This window comes from Mus caroli, chromosome 9, assembly GCF_900094665.2.
Source record: "Mus caroli chromosome 9, CAROLI_EIJ_v1.1, whole genome shotgun sequence".
NCBI lineage: Eukaryota > Metazoa > Chordata > Mammalia > Rodentia > Muridae > Mus > Mus caroli.
This window is the reverse complement of record NC_034578.1, coordinates 95142704-95162215: the sequence shown is the minus strand read 5'-3', so window position 1 is coordinate 95162215 and position 19512 is coordinate 95142704. Positions and strand designations below refer to the sequence as shown.

Sequence of the window (19512 nt, the reverse complement as noted above, 5' to 3'; positions counted from 1 at the left end):
AAAGCATTCATGAGTTTCAAGAGCTGGGGTTGCTGGTCCAAGATCAACCCAGGCAGCACTCCAGCAGGAGAGGGAAGGGATTCATGAGGCCCCAGCTTGATCTGAGGAGCTATTGTCAGTTGGTGGATTCTGGGATAGGGAGAGTTCATTTTCTTTAGCTGTATGGCCTGTGATGGGTTCCTCATGATTCAGTGGATGCTGCCCAAAGCCATGCACATACAGGCAGCGCCAACTGGATTCAGTGGATAGAAAAACAAGAAGAGGAGGAGGAAGAGGAAGAAGAGGAAGAGGAGGAGGAAAAAGAGGAAGACAAGGAAGAGAAGGAGGAGGAGGAAGAGGAGGAGGAGGACAAGAACAACAGGATAGATATAATCTAAATGTATTCATGTGTGAAATTACTAAAGAATAATTTTTTAATTTTTAATAAATAGTAAAATCAAAAATTGACAGACTAAAAATGTAACATATTATTAAAAGTATTATTGTTCTTAACATACAGAGTGGTTAAAAATTAATAAAAATAGAAAAATACCCCAACATAAAAAACCCTGTTGTTGCATATATTACATAATAAGAATAAGAATATATATCTGGTTAAACATAGGTAACAATCAACCTTTCCAAAATGAATAAGGAAATTTGCATTGCTCAGTTTTCCTCAGAACCAACACCACAGCATTTTAAAGTCACTCCTTTCTACTGTACAAATAGTACTTCTTATATAAGTTAATAATTTATTTTCCATATTTATTAATCAAAAACTCATTTTACAGCAAACAAAGGACTCTCTATAAACACCAAGTTACCGTTATCTCCTCAAAACTACACACAAATGCAACCCAGTCTAAAGAAATATGCGTGACATTGCTGTTGACCTATTTGGTCTCCCTGGAAACAGTATAGATTTTTGAGAAGTTTAAAGTGTTTTCCCTCAAGTCTCCCAAACTTTTGTGTTCAGGAATGTTCGCTGGAGGGCTTTCCTCAGATACAGCAATAAGAGCCAACAGGCTGAGCCAGGACACAGGGCTTGGGAGTGTTTGAGGTTATTTGGTTTCTTTTACATGTATTCAGTGTGTGTGTAGAGTGGGGAGGGGTGTAGGTGTGGGTGTGTAGATGTGTGTGCACGCGTGCACACATTTCTATACCACAGCACACATGTAGAGGTCAAAGGTCAACTTGCAAGAGTTGGTTCTCTCCTTCCAGTACCTGGGTCCAAGGCTCATACTCAGCCCTCAAGTTTGGCAGCAAGCACCTTTGCCCAGCTCGCCAGCTCACCAGGGGGGGCTTTATTTGGAGGGGGGGCTTTATTGGGGGGGATCTGTTTTGTTTTGGGGGGAGGTTTTGTTTATTTTTTGAGACAGGGTTTCTCTGCATACCCTTGATCACCAGTTGTTTTAATCAGACTATCAGAGCCATGATTCCTGAAAAGGGAAATTTAAGAATGAGAGGCAATAGATGGATGTAGTTTCATCAGACATCATCATCTCAATTTTGTGTTTGGACAAAAAAAAAGTAAATTTTTCCATAAAGCAAGCAATCAAGGGGAACGTTCTAGAAAATCTTGGCTGAAAACTGCTTACAGAAAAAAAAATTTTTTTTCCATGCCTCCTGAAAATCAGAAATGAGTTTATTTATAATTGAACAATAAAAATCACATATGATCAACATGATGCTGGAGAAATTCAATTTCATTTGCATCTATGGCCGAAGCAGCTTAAAATAGCTTGAACTTAGAATTTGCTCTTAATCAACAGCTGGGGTAGTAAGATAAAGGCGTGTGTTGGAAGGGGAAGTGTGGGGAAGGCAGTCTGTGAAGGGAGATAGTATCTTGAAGATAAGTGACCAGTAATTAGGATACATGTGCTGGGACCAAGACTTCTTGGTTCTCCTGTATCTTTGCCCCCTAAATTAGTGCTTGGTACCCAGGAAGATCAATTAGTATGTACTGAGCTAATGAGTTAATGAACATTGCTGTAGTTTATACATGGTTTTGTGTATTTCCAGCCCAGTCTCTATGTCATGGGAGGATTCCATCACAAGGAGTTAATGTACTTTTGATGGGATTCCAGTTAATTCCTATAAAAAGAGGAAGCCTGAGTGGGCCATGGTGGCACATACCTGTAATCCCAGTCCTCTGAGGCTTAGGAAAAAGGATTGAGAGTTTGAGGCCTGCCTGGGACAGACACAGCAAGACCTTCCCTCTGACACCAACCTCTCTAGGGATTGGGGGGAGGGGGCACGACTGGTTCCTAAGCTTCTCTGGCTTTCTGACTCACCATGTAATCATATTCTACATGTTTCCTGTCACTGTGATGCCATTCTCCATGACGGCTTCACTAGAGCAGAGTCATCTGGATCAAGAGTTCAGTCTCCAGTTCTATAAATCTCTTTTCTTAATAAATTTCCCAGTTTGGGTATTTTGTTATAGTGACAGAAAATGGATTAATACATTAATGTCTAAATCAAGAGCCAGGTATGATGGATGTCACATGCCTTTAATCCCAGCATAAGGGAGGTAGAGACAGGAGGATCTCTGTGAGTTGGATACTATCCTGATCTTCATAGTGAGACCCTATCTCAAAAATCAAAACAAAACAACAAGCAGCCAGGTCCCTTCATTCTGACACGTGTTAAAATTAATCTTAATATTTAATAACAATAGAACAGTAAACAGAGCTATTAGCTACCTCCCAGCCTTTCTTGCAGCTACAATCTAGCCAAGGGAGATACAAGGATACATGGTATTTGCACTTATACCGTACATGCATAAAGTCATATGAGATGCATTTTCTTTCCTTCTTCTGTCATCCTACTGTCTGGAATAGCCCAAATGATGAGCTGCAGGTCCAGCAGCCACATGAGCATGGACTATAGACAGCAGGAAAACAAACAGAAAGATTCTGGCATGGGCTTCCAATGGCCAGTGTTAATTTACAGTGGGGGAGGAACCCAAACACCCTGCCCTAAATTATCTGCCCCCAGACTTGCTGTTTCCATGAAGGATAAATCAACTTCTGTGTTTGCAGCCGCTTTCCTTTGAAAGCATGCAGTTATAGCCAGGAAAGTTAATCCTGGGGATGTGGATTAGCACCCATCCCCTAGAGACAATGTAGACCAAGCAAGAATGGGGCAGCCCAGGAAACATCTACTTTTCCACAGTAGCAACATCTCTCTACCTGGAACCTGCGCCTGGCTTCTTGGACACTGTCCCTTCTGCACCTTGAATCAGAACCCTATAAGTCTTAGGACAGTGCTTTTGATAGAGATTTTCCACCAGAGTTTTGCTTCCTCTAACCACAGTCCTGCCCTCTTTATTCATATAGTTCCACAAATGCAGTGCATAGGACTCATTGAAGCTGGGCTCTTTGTCCCACACTTGGTAGTAGCGCTTCCACTGTGGATAAGGGATGGGGTAAAATCTCTGGGGATGAAGGAAGGAAATATTCAAACACTTCAGGTCACCCAACCCGTGGAAGTCTTTAAGATGACACCACACCCGTAACATCCTTGTCAGCAACTGGGGACCTTGGTTGCCCCAAATGCTCGAGTCATAGTGTTCTACAAAGTTCTCCATGCAGGCCCACAGGAAGGGGTGGTGGGGGACGAACCCAAATACCCCGTTACTGGAGTATCGGGAGCCCTGGGCTGCCAGGAAGTTCTCCTCAGGGATGGGCTGAATGGAGATGATGTCAGTGTCCATGTAGATGCCTCCGTACTTCCAGATGATGGCCAGGCGGGCTGCGTCAGAGCTGACGTGTAGCCAGTGTTTCTCTGTACTGCCGTTGACCTGTGGGAACAGGGACAAATGGGTCTCCAAGCATGAAGGGTGGCTAGGAAGGAATGCAACAAGGTGATTCGCCAAATCTATTTGACCACAAGCCAAATTGTAAAATTTTCAATTTACCTTTACCGTGCATCCCTCCACCACCACCCCCCCCCCCGGGAATTTTCCTTGAAGTCTAGAGTTTGTAGCAATCAGTAGCAATGCGAAGATTTTTTTTTTTTAGCAGCCATTAAAGATTTCAAAAAATGGTTTTCTTTCATCAAAGCAGTGGAAAAGTAGAAGCAGAATCCAGCGGGGAATTTCACAAAGAGCAGTGTGAGTCATTCTTCCACGTGGGTTGCAATAACCACAAACACGAAGCTGTACAGGATGGAATTTTTTTAAAGATTTATTTATTTATTTATTTATTTATTCATTTATTTATTAAATGTGAGTACACTATAGCTGTCTTCAGACACACCAGAAGAGGGTATCAGATCCCATTACAGATGGTTGTGAGCCACCATGTGGTTGCTGGGAATTGAACTCAAGACCTCTGGAAGAGTAGTCAGTGCTCCTAACCACTGAGCCATCTCTCCAGCCCCAGAAGGATGGATATTTTAAGTCCTCAAAATGTTGAAGATTGATACTTTGGAGGGAAAAAAAGTCAACACACTAATTGAGAAATTGACAAAAGAAAAAAATCTGAGGATGCTTGCATACCTGCCTTTGTTTGCTTGGAACTTCAATAAAATTCACTGAACACCTACTTACTGTGCACGGAGCACTGCTAAAAACACAGCAGCAAACAAACAGGCAAACATCTCCACTGGGAGGAGATCGACAATGAACAACACATACTGCATTGGTGTTGAAAAGGACTATGAAGAGAACAGAACGACAGGCAAGGGGACGATGGAGGGTGAGAGAGCACACAATGTAACATTAGGTTTCAGCGGAAACTTTCATGTAGATGTGTGCCCCTCAGACACATCGGGGAGAAAGTTCTAAGTGGAGCGGTCAGCAAATAGAAGGGCCCTAAGGCAGAAGCATATTGGCTACCAGGCAGAAGCAGAGTGGGGGAGGCAGAGGGGTGGGCAATGAGGACAGATCAGGGTACAGGAAAGGGGGTCAGATCATGTCCATTGGGGTTGAGGTTTGAAATTATTTGGAAGGTTGAGGAGAAAAGAGTGATGTAATCTGATTGAGTTTTCCAAGGGTCCCTTTGACTACTGTGTGGACAAGAATCTGGGGTGATGGTGGGAACTGGAGGAGAATAGGGGCAAAGAAGAAGGCTAGGAGCTTGTTGAGTTAATCCAGACTTGGACCAGGGTGATAACCTGGTAGGGGTGACAGAAGTGGTCATGGTCCATATTCCAGATAAAAACATGTTAGGTTTGTTGATGAGCGAGTGGGCAGAAAGAATGATTATAAATGCTTTAAGATACAAGCAGAACGGAGGAGGAACCCAGAGGAATAAAAAGAAATCAATATAATATCAGTATTTCCCTTTGACATGGTAAGAATTCAAATACAAAAACCAAATATATTTTTCTGAATTTAAATATATCAATTAAAAGATAAATCAAGGACCTTTGGTCTTGGTCAAAAACTGAGTGAAGATTCTACTATGAGCCTAAAGTGGCCACCTCCTGCAGCCAGGCAGAACTTCCAGTAGAGGAAGGGAGGGCACCTACCCACCCACAAAACCTTTGACCTAAAATTAGTCCTGCCTACGAGATGTGCAGGGAAAAAGATGGAGCAGAGACTGAGAGAGTGGCCAGCCAATGACTGACCCAACTTAGACCCATGCCATGGTGAAAGCCAACCCTTGACACTCTTCATGATACTCTGCTAAACTTGCAGACAGGAGCCTGGCACAATTGCCATCTGAGAGGCTTCATCCAGCAGCTGATGGAAACAGATGCAGAGACCCACAGCCAAACATTTGCCAGAGCTCTGAGAGTCTTGTAGAAGCGTTGGGGCAGAGGATTGAGAGAGCCATAGGGGTCAAGCACACATAGAGAGACCTACAGAGTCTACTAACCTGGGCGCATGGGGGCTCACAGAGACTGAACCACTAACCAAAGAGCAAGCAGGGGCTGCATCTAGACTCCCTGCCACACCTTTGTAGCAGATATATAGCTTGGTCTTCATGTGGGTCCCTTAGCAATTGGAATGGGGGCTGTCTCTGACCCTATTGTCTGCCTTTGGATCCCTTTTCCTTAGCTGGGCTGTCTTTTCTGGCCTTAGTGGGAGCGGATGTACCTTGTCCTAGTGCAGGCTAGAACCCATGGGGGAGGGACCCAGTACGCTGAGGAGAAGTGGAGGGGGTAATCGGGGGAGAGGATTGTGAGGGTGTGACTGAGAGGAGGGAGGGGAGCTATGATCAGGATGTAAAATGAATGAATGAATTAATTAATGAGAAAAAGATTCTACCAAGAAGAACAGAAGGAAACCCACAAAATCTTTGTAGAAAACCTCATAGTTGCTGAAAACCATCTGGACATTTGCAGTTCCTGAAACCTCAGAAACAGCGATCGCCAACCCATGTCAGTGATCGTTCTGAGAGCACTTTGTGATTTATGCAAATCCTCACAGATGGGATGCATGCGCATGCTAAGTTTCAAATGAGAAATTGAAGGGTCTGATGCTCTTGTCATTTGTCCCCGGGTGTGGGGGTTGGAGATGAACTTGAGCCTGAGCATCTTATCTCCAGATATTTACTCGTTCATAAGGGACTACATTTTGGTAAATAATCAGTATACGTTTGGATCGTAAGGGTTGTGACTGGACAAAGAGACACATAGAACACAAGAAGCCTCAGAGAGGCCGAAGAGGAATCCTGCCTGTATGTGAGCTTTAGACTGCTGTCCACCTGAGGAAGGGTGAGTAGAGGAAGGGCTGAGGACAGTGGCCATACTGGTTCTGGACTTCTTCGAGAGTTCCAACTGCCTGCAGGGTTTACATAGCAATCCCAGCAGTGCTTAGGAAATGACAGTTACACACGCTAGCACAGAGCCCTACAGACTCAGATGGAGTGGATGCTTGAGGGCCCTGCACCTCAGTGCTCGCTGTACTCCTAAAATCTAATATGACACAAAGTCTAGGTCCATCTTAGCACAACCCAAGGTTTGTTCCAAAGAATTTTAGTTCCAAGATGTTATTTTTGTTGTTGTTGCTCTTTGAAACAGAATCTCAAGTCACCCAGGATAGCCTACGACTTGCTATGAAGTGAAAGATGACGTTAAGTCCCTGATCTTCATACTTCCGACTCCCAAGTAGTGGGTTTACTGGTGTGTCTCCCACAAAGGGTTCCTCGGTTCTTTTTAATGCTGGAGTCGGTTGAATAACTGGATGAAGAGGAGTCTCTCATTCTGGGTTGTATTATACTTTCCATATGATGTCAGTTAACGGTTAGCTAAGCCATGTCTAATGGAGAACTGTTCTTTAACTCCCTTAAGCACCATCCGACTGAGCATCCTCTGTAAGACCAACATCACACTGAAACATTATTTCCTTGTTACGACATACTGCTAAGAGAAGGGTCATCAGATTCCTAGGGGTTCGGTGGCTTCTCCATCCTATCTCAATACAACCCAATCTCGTGGAGCACCATGACACCAACCCTTCCTCAATTTTCGACCTACATCACTCTGGGTTTAAATATCACTTCATTTCTGCCTCAGGTGTTGAAAAGGTTTAACATAGGTGGGCTTTAAGTTATAATGAAAAATAAGGCCTCTATATACCTAGAAAAGATGTGAAATTCATTCAGTTAAGAAAAGCCTCCCATATATCAAAGAGCCTCAAGGACACAAACCTCTGTGCAGAGGGAACCAGTGCAATTGCCAACAAGAGTGACATTTACCTGAACTAGAACACCACGGGCTGAACAGCGGCCAAGCAGGAACCCAGCAGTCTGAGTGCTGGACTCAACTCTCTGAGCCCTTACCCTCTGTTTGCCTGTCTACGGTGAGAGTATTGAACCCATTTCTTACTTGTTCTGTTTCTCCCACCCAACACAGACTTGATGATTTGAATACTTACTTTTGTGTACCACGAAAACAAGGGTGTGTCTTTGAACAGTCTTTCCATGTCCAAAGGCACCAAGAAAACATTATTAATGGCCGAGAGGAGGGAGAAGGCTGGGTAGCTGGTATTTGAAGTCAGCTGTACGGAGTCACTGAGTCCTTTCATGAAGAAGATGATGGGATGCTCAGGATAGATTTTAGCAGCAGACTCCACAGCACAGGAGACCAGCGAAGGTGGCTCCACCCTTTGAGAGGTCTCTATAAACACGATGCTTCGTCCACTCCTCAGGAGGCCTTCCAGTTCCTGTGGAAATGAGAAAGGGGGCAGACAGGCAAAGAAACACTGAGACCTCAGGGTGAGCTGGTACAGCACGCCACAGGCAAACACCAGGACCAGGGACAGGGAGAGGTGAATTTCCTTCAGCATGTCCTCCAGCCCTGCCAGCCTCTCCTTCAAGCAACAGAGTTCATTAGAAGTCGCCCTGGTGATCCTGACGTAGACAACCTGCACGAAAACGAGTAAGGATATCACTTACCGATTTAGAGGAAAAAGAAAAAAAAAATCCCAAGTGAAATATGATCAAGTCAGGCCTGACAATATTAAAAACAAATTCATCTTAGATTTAGATTTATAAAAGATGATAGTTAATGGTTAATCTACATGCTAGCAATGCACGATTATCTTAACAGAAGAAGAAGAAAGCAATCACTGGGGTATCAGGACACACGTGGGGAGTTTTGACACACACTCATCATTTAAAAAAAAAAATTCAAGAAGCTTTCTTAATTACCAATGTTACCTGCCAGAACAATACATAGGTGATAATATATAGGTAGTATGCAGATGGAAATAGATGACAATATAAAGATATTATAGATAACAGTATAGAGCGATCAGCCTTCTTCACACAAAACATTCCTATAAAGCTTGCCTGTGATAAAATGCTGGTTGTCACTTTAGCTAGTCAATACTACTCGAACAATTCTAACCAAGTTAATGAAAGAAAAGGAAAAAAAATCACCAGATTCGCAGTCAGGACTACAGATGGAGAAAATTGAAAATAGTATATGTTCCAAAATTAACACACTTGAGAAGAAAATTAACCAAGGGTCTAAACTGAAGGTTAGAAGTTTACACTGTGAACACAGTTTGCACGCAGGGAAGCTGTGAGTCTAACCTGGACCATCTGCCACTGAAGTCCAGGGTCCAAGAAGGCCCCCCCCCCTTTTTTTTTACTTCCACATAACTCTTTCAGAAAACTCAAATCCAGGAGCCCAGAACTTACTTTTCAGTCAGAGACTTGCAGTTCACCAGTATTTGAAGTCTTAGAAGTGAGGACACTTTTTTCCTGTATGCAGTCTGGTAACACACTGCCTAATCTTCCAATTCAGCCACACAGAGGAAAGTAAATTATTGGCAGAAGATTAAGACTAAACATAAGAACTCCCTAGAAAGCCCCTCCCTTCCCTAAGCTCCTCCCCCCAACACACACACCCTTTAAGTTGATATGTGGGGACAATAGGAGATCACAAGAATTTTTAGATAAACCACACACTTGTTAAGCCTGTTTGGGGATCTATCACGGGGCTCCAAGAGAATCCTCTCAGGTAGAAGAGATTGTTTAAGAGCATGATGTCCTTGTACCTTCTCAGTTCAGTTTGAACCAAACTCATGGGCAGAGTTGTGCAAGGTTCTTCATGGAACAATCTGTAATTTGACCAAGATTTCTCTTTGGCAACCATAATGAAAGGGTTTGATTAAAAGAAAAGAAAAACCATTTGTGCCATCAAAGCAATGGACATACTCCAGTAGCCTAAAGGCCTAGAGATATACAGTGAGAACGGATATCCCAGGGTCAGCTACAGTGGCTGCATGAGAGGACCTTCATAGCCCCTTGATGTACCACTGTGGATAGGATCCTCCTCTTACTCTCACAAAGTCACCTTGATCACCCACAATTAGTATGGGCTCCCTCAAGGTATCTTCAGCCTCATGGTCTAGCATGGTCCCTGGTGAGAGCATTCAAAACACTCCTTCTAAACTATCCTCTGCTCATAGAATCACCTGCCCTCACTCCAGAGCTTTCTCTCAGGCAAAAGCAGGCTCCCCTGGCTGCTACAGTATGATCAGAGAGGTGCCCTACTGGACGGACTGTGGATCCAGTCCTATGTTAAGAGAATTGAAGCTGTCACATGTATTGGTGTCTCTGGGTTTCTTTGTCTGAGAACACCCAAGAACAGCTCTTGGATCTCCACATGCGCCTCCTTTGGAGACTGGATGTCTTCTGTGGATCTCATCAGCTCTGGGATCAAGGTCCTCTGGCATCTTTTAAGAGTTTCTGGAGTTGTGTAGAAGTGGGTGTTGTTTCCTGCAAACAAGAGGGGGGGATTGGTGTTCCTGCCACTCATTTGGGGCGAACTAGAGAGCTGGGTTTGTGGAAGTGATATATCCCTTGTGTCCGTGTAGTTCTAGTAGCTGGCACAAAGGCCTAAACAAAAGAGCTAATGGTCACGGCGAAATGCAGCGTAGTCGGTGGTCTGTTCAGTGGGGGATGGGTGTGAGTTTGAGTGACTCGAAGTAAAGTCCCAAGCCTCACAAGTAGGACCTGCTGACCAAGAACCAGGTAGAGTGACAGACACCTCCATGTATCCCAGGCTGACTCAAGGACAAGAAATAGGACCTGTGAGACGTGCAGATAATAGCCTACATCAGGCTTGCCTAAGGGGGGGGGGGATGAAATGGTTATAGAAGCAACTCTGGCTTCCCACCAGGGAGAAGAGGAAAAGATAATGTTAATGAAGATGGAGTCCAGCAGATTGGTGCACATCGCAGCTACCAGTACTGGGGAGCTCGAGGCAAGAGGATCAGGAGTTAGGAGTTAGCTTCAGCCACACATCAAGTTCGAGGCCAGCCTGAGAGACATGAGACCCTGCCTCAAAAAAACAATACGAAAATTAATGTAGATGGTATTTGGACTCCTTATGGATAAAAACATAAAGTGGTCTCCTCACTGGTTTAAAAAAAATTTTTTTTTAATTAATAAATTAAATTTGCATCCCAGTGAACCTTTCGGGAGAAATCCTTGCCCTCTGTGAGTTAGTGCCATGTGCCCAAAAAGCCAGTCACAGGTACCTGGGACATGTTTATATCTCTGTTTGATGTCCTTTCCCATCCTCTTGAGAAGGCCTCCAATCACTCACAATCCATGGAACTTCCAGGGATGAGTAGACAACACTTCTAGTCAGCACACAGCCAGGCTGCCTATTCAGGCCTGGGCCACAGCCGAAGCTCTTAACTAAGACGTCACGGATGGGTTTCAGGAGGTCATCCAGGGGTCTATAATTGGCATTAAACTTGGATGTCACTTACCAAGACTCTCCTATTTATAACCCCCACAAAAGGTTGCTTATGACACTAACCTCCCTGTCCCCAGACACTGTTTTCAAAATGTCTTCTTTTTTTTTTCCACTACAGAATCTCAGGCTTTCTCAAACTCTTCAAGCCATCCTTAAAAGTCCCAGTGCGAAGATCTGAAAGAGATGTCCAGAGAGCTCCTGGGCTTTGAGCGACAGATATGTTGGGGATAGCCATGTGAGAGTGACAAATGGATCTGGGTGTTACCTGCCTACCTAGGAACTTCTGCCTTGGGCAACCATTAGTGAGCATGGAAGCCAGGTCCCATCAACCCAACAGATGATGGAGCCTGAGTAACAGTCTTGGCTAGTAAGGTCTTGGGGAATGTTGATCAGTATGGCCCCAGACATATTAACCTGATAGGAAAAGAAAACCTGGATCCAGTGTTATTTCTATTTCTATTTTTATAGGCTGTTTCTTGGATCTTAAAGCTATTTCTTTTCTTTTCTCTTCTTTCCTTCCCTTTTTTTTTTTTTTTTTTTTTTTTTTTTTTTTCCCTTTTTTTTTTTTTTTTTTTTTTTTTTTTTGGCAAAGTAAGGAGGAAAAGAGCGTGGAATCACAACGGAGCCTTTTCAATTCCTTGTCCCTCTGCATGCTCTCTGATAATCTCAATAAGAAATCGTTCAGGATTTGGAGCTAAGCACCGTCTTGAATAAAGAACCCACTGTATCAGGCCAGAGGGTTAAAAGGATCTTTAACAGTAAATGTTTATTGACTTGAATTGCCCCTAAAAAGTACACTTTGCCTTTCTGTAGCTTCTTTGAACTCGGGTTTATTGTGAGAAGGAAGTGTGTGAGCCAGCAGTACTTGTCCTATTTGCTTTGGCCTTTTGCGCTAAGGATCCGGTTTTTAACATATTTGTTAAGCAAGTGGGACTGATAAACTTGTTAAAACATTTAGGTACCAGCAGTGCAGAACAAATTATCCAAGGATATAGCTTGTCCACACAGTCGAAGACTTTCCTCACTCAAACAAAGCCCACAGAAGGCTTTATTTGGCTGGATGTGAGTGGAGATGTCTGGGCACAGACCTCATCTCTCCGTGCAGTGAGAAACAACTAGATAGCATAGTGTTTGGGAACTAATGAGAGAAGTGATGTACGCTTAAGAGTTATGGGGTCACGAAACCCCAAGTGAGGTCAGTGACTTCATGCCATCATCCTTTGCGATGCATTTTAAACCATCTCCAACTCCCAGTAAAATGGTCCTAGCCTTGTACTTCCCGTTTCTCTCTTTTTTATGTGGGCATACCCCAGTCAAACCTGCCCGGGTGCACAAAACCCTTCACGGCTGTCCAGTCTGTGTCTTGGTTTGTTTTAGAGACTATTGTAACAATGCATGCAATGATCCCCCACACCTTTAACATTTATTTGCAGATGAAACAGCTGCTGGGAGATAAGATAAAATGAATTCCCTGGCGAGCTGCTCTCTCCCGCTGACACCACTTTTTAAGGCTTTGTGGCCCTAGTCCTCGGATTCAGAGTTGAATTCCATCTTCCCCAAGGGGAGAGGGGACATCTTAGACCTAGCCACACCGCCCGCATGCCGGAGGACTGTCTGAAGGACTGAGAGCACCCACTGACAGGAACTGTTACAGGCTACTATTATGTCACAAGCACCCCCACCCCAAATTTACCTAACCTCAATGGGAGGTGTTTGGAGGTCAAACTTGAGGGAAGGTATTTAGATTCAGATTAAATCTCCCTATTTTTCTTTTCTTTTTGCAAAAGTAACAAAATGACTCTATTTGGAGTGAAATAATTACACAGATTAAAGGAGAGATACACTGTTGATACTCTAACAGCAGGCACATGAATCCAGAGTATGAGGCAAATTAAGATCTTTATGAGGGATCTCCCCTCCCCCCCTCTCTCTCCTTCCAAAATGATAAGAAACAAGTGTCATCTGTTGGAGCCACCTAGTGTGTGGTATTTATTTTGTTGTAGCAGACTGAGCCATGGCAGAAAGCCTCCATCTAGCTCATGAAGGTCTGGTTTTTAGCTCTAGAGGATGCTAAAACCGTTGCTAAGAAAGAGGTTGGGGAGCAGTGAGATATCTCAGTGGGTAAAGTATCTGAGTTCAGTCTCCAGAATCCACATGGTAGAAGCAGAAAAGGAACTCCTGAAAGAATTGGAACCAGGCCTTAGTGGGGAAGGTTTGATCTGCATCCACAATAGATCATGACAGCATGAGGGTGTCTGTCCGTCTTTCTTCTCACTTTCTGGTCTCCAAGGCCATGATTGGTTGGTTGGTTGGTTGGTTTGGTTTCTATTTGGTGTATATTATTGTTTAAATGCTCATGGAGAGCCCTCTCCTTTTCCCCAGGGTCATTGTACACACAAGACCCCAAGTGGGAAGCCACAGAACCTCTTTCAGCTCTCTCTCCTCCTACAGTATAACCATGTGTGTAAATACAAGTTCACCTAGAAGCAGATACTAAGAAGACGATAGCCATGCAAGGGATTCACTAGGACACTAATGATGAGGGGTTCTCTCTCTCTCTCTCTCTCTCTCTCTCTCTCTCTCTCTTTGGTTTTTTTCAAGACAGGGTTGCTTTATGCAACTCTGACTGTCCTGAAACTCACTCTGTAGACCAGGTAGGTTGGCCTTGAACTCACGGAAATCTGCCTGCCTCTGCCTCCTGAGTGCTGGGATCAAAGGCATGTGCCACCACCGCCCAGCTGTGATGTGAGTTTTCAAAGTGGGCACATTGCTGAGACAGCTATCAGCTCACAATCAGAGTCTGGAAGAACCCTGCCAGGAAATATGGCAGGCTGCCTGACCTAAGACCGTCCTGGGAGAAGACAGGTTCTGCCAGGTTATCAGGAAGTCCTCAAGCCAGAGTTTGGCATTACGAGAATTTTCTTTCCCCCAACAATAAGTAGCTGTCAGGGATTTCGTTATACACAGTCATTGGCTGGGAGTAGCCTGCAGGAGGAGCCTCACAGAATCTCCCCATGCTCCCCAAACCTTGCCCTTCGCACCCCAGCCTCACCCCTCACTTCAGTTACACTCTACAGTCAGATGTCTGTGAGAAGACATTCTCACAGCCACCACATGGCACTCCTGGAGTTCTACATATCTACTTCCCTCCCTGGGCTCATGGGACAGTGTTTCTATGAGTCCATTTCCTCCCGAGGAGAAGCAACCAAGGTCGAGTTTGAGAGACCAGATCTTTGGGGTTTAGACTCCATCTTAGAGAACCTGACTTAAGATTGAACTAAAGTAAACTAACAAGTTGGTACCTAGCACCAGTTTCTAGGCTTTTCCCCAACAAGACCTGCATCTAGCACAAGTTTCCAGGTTATTCTCCAACAAATCTGCACCTCCAGGTTACAAGCCTGCCCCTGACACTTGACTTCCTAACAACCACCAATCAGGAGGAAAGCAGAAGTTAAGTTTATAGTTTGGCTCCCAGCCAAGTATGGAAAAGGCCACAATGGCCCCCTATCAGATGTGTACTAGGCTAGCTACCTCCTTCTTGCCTCTATAAATGCTTGCTTGAAACTGGGCTTGGGGGGTTGGGAGGGTCCCGTTCTGCTTCGTCAGAGATGGTGGTGTGGCCCACGCTCGAGCTTAAAGAGACCCTAATGTGATTACATCAGATTCAGCTCCTTGGTGGCCTTTTTGGGGTTCATGAAGGTTGGCCAATTAGAATGGCCAAATTCCAGAACATTGACAACATGGAAGCTGTCAACATGGGTGAGTATTTTGCTGGGAAAGTGGGACAGCCATGTTTGAAGGCAGTTGGCAGTTACGCATGGTCTAGGGATCATGCCCTTGATATACACCCATAGGAACTGAATGCTTATGAACACAAGAACCTGAATATGTTTCTGCACACCTGAATACTTCTTTTTTGTTTGGTTTTTGTTTTGTTTTGTTTCGAGACAAGGTTTCTCTGTGTAGCCCTGGCTGTCCTGGAACTCACTCTGTAGACCAGACTGGCCTCAAACTCAGAAATCTGCCTGCCTCTGCCTCCCAAGTGCTAGGATTAAAGGCATGCGCCACCACTGCCTGGCTACCTGAATATTTCTGCACACTGTATAGTTCTAATTACATGGCCTTCTGGAAAAGACAGAGACACAGAGGAAATGTAGAACTCCAGAGTTGTCAAGGATTATGGGATAGGGGAACAAATAGGCAGGACACAGAGGAAGTTTTGATTAGAGAAATAATTCTGCTTGATGCTATACTGTTGGTTGTGGATTGCTGTACATTTGTTTGAATCCCTAGCACCTGCACTAAATTGTAAACCCTAACACAGGCTTAGGTGGGGGCTGGAGAGGTGGATCAGAGGCTAAGAGCACTGGCAAGTTTACAATAGTCTGTATTCCAGTTCCAAGGGATTTGACATGCTCACACAGACGTACGTAGAGACCGAACACCAATGTAAAAAAAAAAATTTGTTTTTAATACAGACTTAGGTGGTAATGAGGTTTATGCGTAGACCTGGCAATCATAACACAGCACCACACCAGAAAGGATCAGTTTTACTGTATCTGTTTTCCAATTATTTGAGAATTTCATTCATATATAAGATACGAGTATTTGGATTATATTAATCTTCTGTTTCTCCCTCCTACCCTCCTAACTTCTTATCCGTTTTGTTTTTATATAGTCTACTGAGTTCAGTTAGTGTTGTCTATATATGTATGTTGTGGATTCTAATACAAATTTGTATTCAGCTCCCAAAATCACACGGGAACCTGCCAGCTTCTGTAAGACGCTGAGGGTCCCTGCCCCCTGTTGGCTCTAATTGGTAAATAAAGTTGCTAGTGGCCAAATGGCTGGGCAGGGAGACAGAGACAGAAGGAATATGAGAGAAAAGAACCTCCATTGCCGGGGAGGACTAGGTCCTGGCCTGAGAAGCCAGAGAGAAAGCAAACAACCATGTAAGAATTGGGGACGAGTGGCCCCAGGGTCACTCCTCTGATTAGGTCTGGGGTAGCAGAGATGAAATATAGATTCCCATAAGTAATAATTCAGGAATATCAGAGGGGAGGTGTTAGCAATGCGGAAGTTTGGAAATGGCCCAGCTATTGAGCTGCTTAAGGCATACATATTGAAAATAAGGTTGTGTGTGTGTCTGTGTGTGTGTGTGCATGTGTGTGTTTCACTTGTGAATCCAAAGCTCTTGGACAGGCAGCAAGGTGTGCAAGCGCACCCACCAGGGATTTTAGAGCGGAATAATATTACTGCTTCATATGTGTGGGTCTGGCTCATCACTGGGAGCATGGCAAATTTACCAGGGACCAAACCCTTAAAGAAAACTGGCTCTCCTTCCCCTAGGAGCCATGAACTGTCTGTTAATAGCTCTCCTCAGGTACCTGTGTCTCTCTCCAAATCATGCTGGAGTGTTGGTCAGCTTGATCCTATATAGATCTCGTGCCGAAAACCACAGGTGCAGCTGTTTCTGACTCCTGTCATGTCTGGAAAACGATGTTTTACCTCAGTCCTCCTAAGCTTCTGGTGTTTTATTTTGTTTTGTTTTTTTAAAATCTTTCCACCCTAACTTTCCCAGTGCTTTCTGGGGCGAGTGGTATGTTGTAATGGAGAAAGCTATGAGTGGGTACCTGGAACATCTTTGTACTTTCCTCTCGGTTTTACTGTGACCCTAACACTAAGTTTATTTTGACAAAAAAAGAAAAAGAAAAAGGGGAGGAAAAAAAAGGACTGGCCAGATCTGGTGACACACACCTTTAATTCAAGCACTTGGGAGGCAGAGGCAAGTTGATCTCTGAGTTTGAGGCCAGCCTGGCCTACAGTGTGAGTTCCAGGGCAGCCATGGCTATGTAGAAAGACCCTGTCTCAAAAGCCTAAAATAAATATTAATGAATTTTAAAAATACAACTAAAGGGGGAACTGTGTATCATATAGAAAGGATAGCAGGAGATTTCTTACCCCAAATAACTGATACAAAAGACTATTAATGAAGTAACATTTTTTAAAAAGATTTATTTATTATTATATCTAAGTACACTGTAGCTGTCTTCAGATGCACCAGAAGAGGGCGTCAGATCTCATTATGGATGGTTGTGAGCCACCATGTGGTTGCTGGGATTTGAACTCATGACCTTCTGAAGAGTAGCCGGTGCTCTTAACCACTGAGCCATCTCTCCAGCCCCCATGAAGTAACATTTTAAGGTACTAAATACAAACTAAAATCATCCCCTGTTCAAAAAACAAAACAAAACAAAACAACACCAAAAACCTTTTCAAATAGAAGGCCTAGTAACAGTTTCTTTTAGTTCTACCAATGCTGAATTTATCATCAATACAAGCACACTATAAGGAATGTTAGAGGTTAGGCCCTTTGAGCCGAGGAATGATTGTGCCAGGAGATACGGAGGTGGGCGAAGGAGCACAAACACCAGGTTCATTAACTGCTTGAGTAAATACACAGATTTTTTTTAAAGACTCTAAAACCACTATAAATACACATATTTTTTTAAAGACTCTAAAACCACTACAATATAATTTGCTCCTTAAAAACAATCAAAATCATATCATGCAGTGTTTATAAGACAAATAAAAGTAAAATATACCGGGTGAGAAGGTGCATTCCTGTAATCTCAGCACTGAGGAGCCAGAAGCACACACGTATTGAGAGTTAGCACACACGTATTGGGAGTTAGCACACACGTATTGGGAGTTGGCACATGCATATTGGGAGTTAGCACACGTGTATTGGGAGTTAGCACACATGTATTGGGAGCTAGCACACGTGTATTGGGAGTTTGAGGCCAATCTGCATTGCAAAGCAAGGTGCTGAGTCAAAGAAAATCATGATTAAGCTGAATAAGGTCCCACAGAGTAACAATGAAGATCTACTACTATAGCACTATACTATACTATAGCACACCTATACTATGTGTGAAGTATTTTCACCTGGAAAGGAACCATACGATCATAAATGAACAATGTACACTGCAGTCCCTGAAGAATCCACTAAGATCACACAACAGAGCTCACAGCCAGAAAAGGATGTGGAGGACGAGTGACGAAAAAAAATAATTATTCAAAGAAAAAGCTAGAAAAGGAAGAAATGGAAAATAACAATAAATTTGAAAGAAATTAAGGGTTATATTAAATGCTCACACCCACTAGACATACCAAACACACATATGAATGTCAAAAAAACCATTCCCAACAATAAGCAAAATACCAAAATAGAGAGAAAAGGAAAATTTGCTCTCAGTAGCTGTGTTATTCTGAGATTTCTCTGAGTAATGTGGGCTAAAGTACATTGGGTATTCATGGGGTATTTATGGGGTATTCATGGAGTATTTATGGGGTGTTCATGGAGTATTTATGGGGTATTCATGGAGTATTTATGGGGTATTTGTGGGGTATTCATGGGGTATTTGTGGGGTATTCATGGGGTATTCATGTGGTACTTATGGGGTATTCCTGGGGGTATTTATGGGTTATTCATGGGGTATTTATAGAATATTCATGGGGTACTATACTCCTGTTATTTTCTAGGTCCCTGAAAATCAGGATTGGTGGTTTGGAAAACAGAAATTCTGAGGTAATCTGAAAGAGGTAAAACACTGTATTCCTGAATTCAAATGAGAAGTACTGCCAGGCCAGGCACACCTGCGATCTGCAGTCTAACTACAGACAAAAAGACAAGAAAGCTCATGACAGCTTACATAATGGTCCAGGAATCACCTAAGCGAAGCAGGGCACCCTGCTTTAAAAGGCGTGCTAACCACAGCTGCCTGAAGCTTTCACTGTCTTCAAATATCTTAAAATCATAGACAAGGATTTCTTTGTTTCATTTCATTTCAAGACTGGGCTCACAGTACTCCTGGATGACTTGAAACTCACTGTGAAGACCAGGCTGGCCTTGAACTCATGGAGTGTGTGTGCCTGTGTCACCTGTGTGTGCCTCCTGAGTACAGGGATCAAAGGTGTGCACCATGGCCCACCATAAGGATTTTTTTTTAAGCTGATGGACTAGTTTTGAGTTGTGCAGGGAAACAAATAGCTACCTTAAAAAACTAGTTAAGGGGGCTGGCGAGATGGCTCAGCGGGTAAGAGCACTGACTGCTCTTCCAAAGGTCCTGAGTTCAATTCCCAGCAACCACATGGCTCACAACTACCCATAATGAGATCTGATGCCCTATTCTGGTGCATCTGAAGACAGCTACAGTGTACAGTGTATAATAATAAATAAATCTTAAAAAAAAAATTGTTGCCGGGCATGGTGGCGCAAGCCTTTAATCCCAGCACTCGGGAGGCAGAGGCAGGTGGATTTCTGAGTTCGAGGCCAGCCTGGTCTACAAAGTGAGT

General features: G+C 43.6%; 1 protein-coding gene across 1 annotated transcript; it reads right to left on the bottom strand.

The window, feature by feature from the left end:
- Window positions 1–1610: 1610 nt before the first annotated feature.
- On the bottom strand, window positions 1611–9182 carry A4gnt (alpha-1,4-N-acetylglucosaminyltransferase). Its single transcript, XM_021173405.1, has 3 exons — window positions 9084–9182; window positions 7814–8302; window positions 1611–3787 (listed from the first exon to the last, which is right to left on the bottom strand). The coding sequence occupies exons 2-3, from the start codon at window positions 8222–8224 to the stop codon at window positions 3173–3175; spliced, it is 1026 nt and encodes a 341-aa protein (XP_021029064.1). The 5' UTR covers window positions 8225–8302; window positions 9084–9182; the 3' UTR covers window positions 1611–3172.
- Between the last annotated feature and the right edge of the window lie 10330 nt (window positions 9183–19512).